Below are 8,809 nucleotides of genomic sequence, written 5' to 3' on the forward strand. Positions count from 1 at the left end.
AACTGGCCCTTTGACAAAGAATGAGAGCAACTTAAGAATTAGGGATATCTGTGGCAAAGATATATGGGATCTGGAAAAAATTTCTTTTGACCTGCTAGATACAATAATAAACAATATCAACACCCTTGTCCCAAACAAGACACTTATAACACCCAATAATCTTCTATGGAGCATAAGTTTTAGTGGAGTATTCGCTACGAGTTCTTGCTATAAGATAATTGACGAGCATGAACCTAGTACTAATAATTTCAAATGAATTTAGGATCTAAATTACCCTAACAAAATCAAGTACTTCATCTGGAAATGTTACCATAACAGAATCCCAAGCCGGGCATACCTCAACAAAAATTGGTGTTAATATAAATCCTAACTGTCCAGTATGCAAATACACAAACGAGTCGATAGCCCATATTTTCTGGGAATGCGATATTGCTAAATCCTTTTGGGAGTCCATGGGTTGGAAAATAACTCCACAAACATCAACATCACATTGGGTTGAAAAACTCAAAAATGCCAACATTACCATAACCAACAAATATGTCACGTGGGAAGAAGTATTCCCATTCACTATGTAGACCATTTGGAATAATAGAAACCAAAACAATACTAGCAATCGAATCAACATAAAAAGCATCAATTGGCAGGCACCTCCTAATGGATGGCACAAAATTAATATCGATGGAATTTTCAAAAGCGAGGGCCTACAAGGAGGAGTAGGCGGAGCTATCCGCGACAACAAGGGCCAATGGGTTGTCGCATGCCACAAGAAAACGCATGCAGCAGCGCCAATACAAGTAGAACTACAAGCACTGCAGCAAGCACTCCTAGAACTACAAGCACTGCAGCAAGCACTCCAAATTATAGTCTGCCAAAAAATAGTCCCAATCGAAGTGGAAACAGACGCAACAGAAATCATACGCTTCCTTCATGATGACTATCCAACTTACAGTGACTTAATCTATGAAAGGTGGTTAATGAAGCAGGCAATGCAAATGGGGGAGATCGTGGTGAAGCATAACTTTCGGGAAGTAAATAGTGTTGCACATATTTTGGCTAAGGAAGCTCTTATGCAGTCCAACTATAATAAATTATGTACTTTTGTCTCACCTCCTGAATCTGTGGTAGATGCTTATCACAAAGATCAGGAAGGTTTTGTTTGTGTAAGAAACATTTTGAAAAGTTTGTGTCTTAAGTTTGCTGCCTTAGGAAATGACAATGCCCTAAGAGGCATAACTATAGCCCATCGAGGCACTTATAATGACTGTAGTGCGCTAGAACCTGTATTCTAATTGTTGTTATAAATAAATAAATACCTTTTTATGCTCAATAAAAAGAAAGGCCATGAGCCCAAATAAAATGACAAATCAATCTTTAAAACTGGGTCTTTAGCCCAACTTCAATAATCTGCAAATTAAAAGGCCCGGGCATCTGAAGCCGAAGATCATGACATGGTATTTTAAAGTGGGCCTTCAACCCATCATTTCAATTCTGCCGGGCGATAAAGAAATTGGGCAAATTGCTTTTGAAGCCTAATAAATTCTGAAGCCCATTTAAACAAGTACACCATTTTTTGCTATTTTATAATTGTTATAGTGTAAGGTTTTGGAAGAGCATCTTCCTCTACACATGTTAGCCGCCGACACCAACATTTTTCAGAAGACTTTTTCTTCTGAAATTTTCATTCCCTTTTTTTAAAAACAATTCAGAAAATATACCCATTTAATAAAAGAAACCCTAGTTTCTTTTCTTCTCTTTCTTAGTCTTGACGTCGCCAGCCATACTTGTGGATGAAGAGAAGAAACTTTTTTTATTTCATCTTCTACTCCTCTCTCTGCCATAGCTATGGAGCACCATGCTCCAATCCCTTTTTTCTTTTCTTTTTTGTTTAGAAAAAAACTTTTCTTTTCTTCCCTTTCTTCTTGGCAGTCTTTAAAATTGGAGAAGCCATGTTTCTTCTCCCCTCCCTCCCCTTTTTTTGTTTGTATGGCTGTTTCGCTGTCGAGATGGCTTCAAGAACAACCATTATCCTTTTGACAGTGGCCTTAGCGGCAGTCGGCGGCAATAGATTTTTTCAGATCAGTTTCAACCATTTTCTGATCAGTTTCAAAAACAAGAACTGATATTCAAAAATGCCAGATTAAATATTGATTTAAAATCTTAATTGCACACAGAACGCAGAGAAAAAAATACATAGTTGATTCACATAAAAAGGTCGACGTAAATGTTATTTTTTTCTTGTTTATCATATCTAAAAACTAATTTCAATTGGTAAAATAGATATGCTAAACAAATTAACAGTCTGAATTGCACAGTTGTACACGATGTTCTAGATTCACAAATAAATTTAGAACTATTCTATATACGTTTTTGGACCAGAAAACTAGTTTATTGCTCTATTACCAATGAAAAGCGCGATAAACTAAACACATTAGATTAGCGCGTAAATCGTAAAACGAGAATTTACTTGTTCTTCGCAGCGGAAGCGGAAGACGGATGAACTGTGGCTGAAATTACCGGTCGGTGGTGATTGTCATAGTGTATTGGATGAACTCCCTAAATCATAGTTTAAACCCTAGATTAATTGAACAGAGAAAAGAGCGTCTATTTGTTTCCAGTATACTAAGTAGCTAGGGTTACAATAATTAAAAATTACTGAGTTTTGCTCTAGTGGACCCTAAAAGCACCTCTTATGGGTGGACTCTATTTCCTGCACCGAGAGATTGCAGAAATGTCATCATCTTTGTTTATGAGCAATTCAGAAACAGAATCAAGATGAAGACTTGAAGTTGTAATTTAGAACTGTTTATTTTTGTCATTTTCTAACACTAAGAGAAACGTTACTGTTAAGGTGTACATAAGTTAGGTTGGTTCGGATTTTCAATTACTAAACCAATGGTATCGGGTTTTTAAATCTATTAACCAAACCAACAAAGTCGGGTTTTTCAATCTCGATTTTTTGTGAGTTTTCGAATTTTTTCCGGTAAAGTCTTCATGGCTCAAAATATGTAACTTGTGCTCCAAATATTTCTTTAGTCCTAGTAAGATACAACTATAAAATATATTTTTTAAGAAAATAATAAAATAATATGAGATGAGTCATAGCATTGTACCAAAATATTCAATAACAAAGATAATAAAATCGCATAAAGAAAATATTACTAATTAATACGCCATAATAAAAATTAACATAATCTAAAAATACTATATAGGTCATGCTAAAATAAGTATAACTAATAAGTACTATTAATTACACAACCAAGCACTAAAGAAAAAGATAAATTAGGTTATGCATTTTCATTATAAACCAATGCAAAACTAAAAAATAGATATCCAATACTATTGTTATTCCTAATGTTGAATTGAATTTTCTTTATTAGCATTAGTAATTTGAACTTTATTTGACTTACTACCTTTTTGGGCTAAAATATTTATTGGACCATTCAAGAATGTTAAATCAAAACTTTAAATAATACGTTTAAAGATAAAACTGTGAACAAGTTTAAATTATATTACAATAAATATTAGTATGTATATTAAATATATTAAAAACTTCTATATATACATGTAATGTCGGGTTGGTTTGGTTTCGGTTTGACCTTTTTAGTTAAAATCAAACCAAACCAATTATGGTTGGTTTTTTGTTTCCAACACTAAACCAAATCAAATATGGTCGGGTTCTTTTTTCCAACACCAAACCACATTTTTTTTCCGATTTGACTGGGATTATCGGTTTGGTGCGGTTTATGGTTTCTTGTTACTGTACTTTTGTGTATCGAGGTAGGGTATACCTTTGGATTATAGAAATTGTAGCATAAGAATTTTCCAAGTTCTCAAATGGAAACATGTTGTAAGTCAGAAAGATCCTCTTTAAGACTTGGTGCCCCAAGATACCAACAAACATGGACAAATCTATATCAAAAATTTCCGAAAGAGTAAGAGAACATCCAGTGGTTTGTAAATAGTTTGTTGCTTTTACAGTTACTTCCAGATATTTGGTTTATGTGATATTCTAAAGCAGAACTAGACGAGTTTGTTGTCGTTCACAGATTCATCCTACTTGCACCGATAACTCCTATGGTTGCAAACAAAGAGCACAAGAGGATACTTTATGCAAGAGTATTGTTTACATAATATGAACAGTACATGGAACCTGTACTATACTATACGTACAGTTATCTACCATTTGACAAAATAGATTTGAATCAAAACATATTTCAGTTCATAAGTTGGGAGGAGGGTAGAGGGGCAGGCTCATACTCTCAGGAGTCAACTGAGTTGAGCCAGAAGCCGGCATGTTGCTTCATCCTCCTGTCTACCAATTGTCCAAGCTTCTACTCTGGAATTTGCTCTACTTCCATATTCGACTACCAAGGTCCTGTCACTGTCCTTCTCAAGCATATTAATTTATTTTCCCATGGCATATTCATCTTTTCCAATAACTGCAATTGGACCAAAAAAAGAATATTTAACAATGACGGGTCATTTGATCTGACAGTCAAACAACTTAGTGTAACTAATCACATGCATTTGGTCTCCTTTGTTGTCACGTCTTCACAGCTGATGACATTTCTAGAAAAGTTGTATATCAGTTTACTCCATTCGCTTGTATAATTGATGGAACAACCATTTGAAGCTTTAATCATTTTGCAATCAGCAAGTTAAGTACTTTGCACTATTGCTTAAATTGTTTAAACTTACATCCCTGCATCTAGTCCATGATTGTTGTAATCGCTATTCATACAAGATATTTGCAACAGGAAAGATGTCATCCCTACCTGATTCTTCTGCTTCTCGATAAATTCAGCCTGCATGAGACATTCAAAAGCCATGGTTACGATCATAAGATTTATCAAGGGCATTGAAGTAATCCAGTAATTCTCACCCCGTAGTTCTCATACCTGTTTCTTCTGCAACTCTTGCTTAATTTCTTTAAGCTTTGCCACTTCAGCTTCCAACTCTAAAGTATATGCCTGACACATCACAGACAAATGAGGAAATCCATTAATGGTATCGACATTTCATAACTTACTATCTATATTTGATATTCATTCAAACCTGGAGCATCCCAGCATGTTAAAATCTTCCTCACGCTCTCTCAAATCTCCCCCCAATTGTGATCAAGATTTAAGCTTAAAGCTAAAGCTAAGAGCATGTACACTTCTCCAAAAGTCTCCCAGGAAATTACTTAATGACACTGCTTTATAAGGTAATATCAATGGATCCTCCTGTCAATTTCTTTCTCTTATTATTTTTCCTTGATTAAAGATCGAAATGAAGTATCTAAAGGGAAAATTGTTGATTGAGATATATTTAGCATGCATTGCAAGGTCTACGGTAATGAGAGAAGACACTGAGCAGGAGGTGTGAGGAAATGCTGCCAACTATTTCATTTCTGTGTCTCTCAATTGAATGTGTAACTATACAACATTGTTAACCAGAGAGTCAGATTTTTAAACAAGGGAAACCAGAAAAAGTCACGGGCGTTAAGAATCAGAAACAAAAGAAGTAACTAATAAAGATAAGTTCAAACTATGAATTACCTGCTTTCGATCCCTTGATCTTGCTGCAGACTCCCTGTTCTTTATCATCCTCTTACGCCTTCTCTCAACGACTTTTTCGAAAGAGGTGCATGATCTCCTTCCTCTTCCACCTTCACCGCATGCATAAGGTGAAGGTGAAAGAGATGGAGGATCAAGATTTCCAGGGGATCCTCCTTTTACGGATGTGACCCCATTATGCAATCCTGCCATGTCCATAACACCACCTTGCATGATACTGCCTTGAATAATAGTAGTATTTACAGACGGATTAGACATTCCGACAATGGGAGCCCTTGTCCCTGGGCTAGCAAGTTGAGCAGTGTTCCCTAGTTGCATCGGCGAAGCAAATGCGACAGTTGTTTGTTTGGGGAAAAGGGGCTGTGCCTGCTGAGGCTTTTGCTGTGAAGATGTGGTAGTAACCACATTGAATATGTTATTCCCTGCAATTTGATTACTCAACTGTTGAGGGTTTTGAGTTGCTTGTTGAAATGCTATGGTCAAGCTACTGTTGTTACTGCTTGGTTGAGTGAAACCACTAGTGAATGTAACATCCTTTGAGTATCGAGTTGGTTGCATATCTTCTCGCACTGCCCCTGCTCTAACCAAAAACTCTTCTAACGTCATTTCTCCCAAGGTAGATTGCCTCTGCCCAAAGTTTGATGCTCCAGGGGCACTTCCATCATTGGCATTAACACTCTCTTTCTGAAAGTCTTTCCATACTTCATCAACAGTTTTCTGACTTATTGTCCTAGGCAATGTCAAAGAACCCTGTCTCTGCAAATTTCCCACTGGCACACTTACATTTCCACCAGCAACAGAAGATGACAAGGCTTGAGACTCTTCAGCTGTCCAAATGTTCTTCAATAGGTCGTCCATATTCATCGACCCAAAATCTTTCCCAAGTCCACATGTACTTTGGAGCTCATCAAAGGTAAACGAGTATATGGAAGATTGTCGAGCCAACGAAAAATTATCATTATTCATTGGCTTCCCACCACTGCTCTCTGGCTGTGATGTGTCAGCAAAGTTCTTGAAGTTCAGGTAAGAACCCATTGTATGAGAAGGCAAAGGAGAGTAAAATCTGGTCAAAAAGTTCAGTCGTAAGACTCTTAGCAATAACAGTAGATCCGGTAGAAGCTGACCATGGGATTCATTTTTTATATTTTGGTGAAGTCCAAGAAGATATATCAGAATGTTCACCAGTAAACAATATTGCATACCGCCTCGAAACAATACAAATCATTCACATATCCTAAAAAAATTGCTATAACATTGATGATTAGGCCAAGCTGAAACACATAGTCTTCATCGTCAACTTGAACATGGTGACCTAAGGACAGTAAAGAAAGATGCAACCTTTAAGATCTTACTTCATTACAGCTAGTTTATAAATCATGGCTTGACCTCAATCAACCCAGGACCTCTTTTATACATTTGGATAGAAAATGCTTAACACTGACAAGTCAAGATAAAAAGTGCATTCAAGTATCAACTTCAGTAACAAACTCATTCATATGACTACACTGGCCAAGCCACATACAAGAAAGGGGATTTTCACCTTCGTCAAAAAGTAATATTACATAAAATAGGGTAAAATAATTTTTTTTTTACATATATAAAATCTTGAATCTTGTGAAAGGATACAGGTTCAAATCCCAGGTATGACAATCTTAAATTGTTTTGAACTTCTAGCTCCACCACTGTATGACCATAATTAACCTCCATCAAACTCATTTCAAGTCCAAAATTTCATTCAAAATCAAAATAAAACACCCACAAGCTTAGATAAAAACTTCATTCAAGAATCAACTCCAATGTCAAACTCATTCATCGAGGACCAACTACTTTAAGCATATTCCATAAACAAAAGAATAACATCAATCTATTAACCTTCTTCAACGCTCATTTCAAGTTCATAAGTTCATTCAACATAAATATTTGACAGTAATACATTTGGATCCAAAACTTCACACCCACAAGCCTAGATTAAAACTTCATGAAAGCATCAACTTCAGCGGCAAACTCATACATCTAGTGTCCGCTATGCATGAAACATACTCCATAGCCAAAAAAACGTATGAAACGAAAAATTAGATCTATTATACTTCTCGCAGCTCATTTCAAGTTCAAAAAGTTTCAAGGAATCAATTAATCAATCAATCAACTACACTTTCAAGCTAGTCAGGATCGTCTATATGAATCCTCTGTATCCATTTGACTTTATTTGGAACCATTTCATTTCAACAAATATCCAGAAAAGAAAAGAAAAAACAAATGAAATCACAACAAATCAAGAAAAAAGTAAATAATTTTTCTTTGCCAGTTCTAGTAGGACAGGACAAAAGAAAATGTGAAAAATCAAGACAAGAAAAAACAGGCAAAAAAAGGGAGAAGAGAGATTTTTACCCCTTTTTGGCAGGTAGAAATTTGGAAAGAACGGAAGAGCAAGCGTGTTGTTGTTTCCTATTTCTTCGCCTCGTTAAGGACAAGTGTCTAATTTTTGTGCTACTTCTTAGTTCTTATAGCCAGTGTTAGTACATTTTTCATTGTTTTTCAACTACGACTCATTTTTTCAATTAAAACTAGACTTAATTTGTATTTTTTTTTTTTAATTTATGTGAACCTATTTGAATAAAAACGGATAAAAAAATAAAAAATTTTGAAATTTATGATCCTAAACAAGTCATAAAGAGATTCAGAGTAATTGTATGGTTATAAAAATTTCTCATTAATGGTGGAATTGTAAGTTTAAACTAAATTATTTCTAAATTTAAAAAAGAGTCATTTTTTTTAAAACGGACAAAAAAAAAATAGTTGATGAACGAACGGAGTGATTATACGTTATCAATATTTCAATTTTGTAATAGCAGATTATTTATTTTATTTTTGTAAGAATGATGTGATAATTAAGGACAGTTAATCATTTGCATTTCTTAAATGATCAGAAATAATGCAAAAATTCTTGTGCTCTGATTTTGTTTTTTCAATTTACTTAGCGCTGTGGGTGGTCAGCACCTGGACTCTAAGTGCGTCTTGATGATTGATGTGATGTTTGGCCAATAAAATAATGGAATGTGGAATCATCTGAAGCGTTGTTTGGAGCTTTGTGAAAATGAAACAGATGGCACTTATTGGTTCGTCTTTCATTTTATTTTGTTATTTTGTCAGGCGGAGTAGTGGGTCGTGCGTACGGCGTGGGGTACACACCGCAACTAAAGATATTACTTACCACACAAGGGAAACAAATTACCTATTTCGTTTCAATTTAA

General features: G+C 35.3%; 1 protein-coding gene across 5 annotated transcripts; it reads right to left on the reverse strand.

The window, feature by feature from the left end:
* Positions 1–4,078: 4,078 nt before the first annotated feature.
* On the reverse strand, positions 4,079–8,102 carry LOC107770065 (ABSCISIC ACID-INSENSITIVE 5-like protein 4). Of its 5 annotated transcripts, none has more exons than XM_075250629.1 (5): positions 7,947–8,102; positions 5,541–6,621; positions 4,899–4,970; positions 4,776–4,805; positions 4,079–4,439 (listed from the first exon to the last, which is right to left on the reverse strand). In XM_075250629.1, exons 2-5 carry the CDS (start codon positions 6,591–6,593, stop codon positions 4,365–4,367), a joined length of 1,230 nt encoding a protein of 409 aa, XP_075106730.1. In that variant the 5' UTR covers positions 6,594–6,621; positions 7,947–8,102; the 3' UTR covers positions 4,079–4,364.
* Positions 8,103–8,809: the final 707 nt, after the last annotated feature.

Source organism: Nicotiana tabacum, chromosome 4 (genome assembly GCF_000715075.1).
Source record: "Nicotiana tabacum cultivar K326 chromosome 4, ASM71507v2, whole genome shotgun sequence".
NCBI classification, from domain to species: Eukaryota; Viridiplantae; Streptophyta; class Magnoliopsida; order Solanales; family Solanaceae; genus Nicotiana; species Nicotiana tabacum.

Bases quoted from the DNA above. Each gene is read 5' to 3' on its own strand.
- LOC107770065 (XM_075250628.1), bottom strand. From the start codon at position 6,758: ATGCAATATTGTTTACTGGTGAACATTCTGATATATCTTCTTGGACTT. The intron at 4,971-5,540 runs GTAATTCATAGT...GTGATGTGTCAG, and splicing joins GATCAAGGGATCGAAAGCAG to GCATATACTTTAGAGTTGGA. The intron at 4,806-4,898 runs GTATGAGAACTA...TGTCTCATGCAG, and splicing joins AAGAGTTGCAGAAGAAACAG to GCTGAATTTATCGAGAAGCA.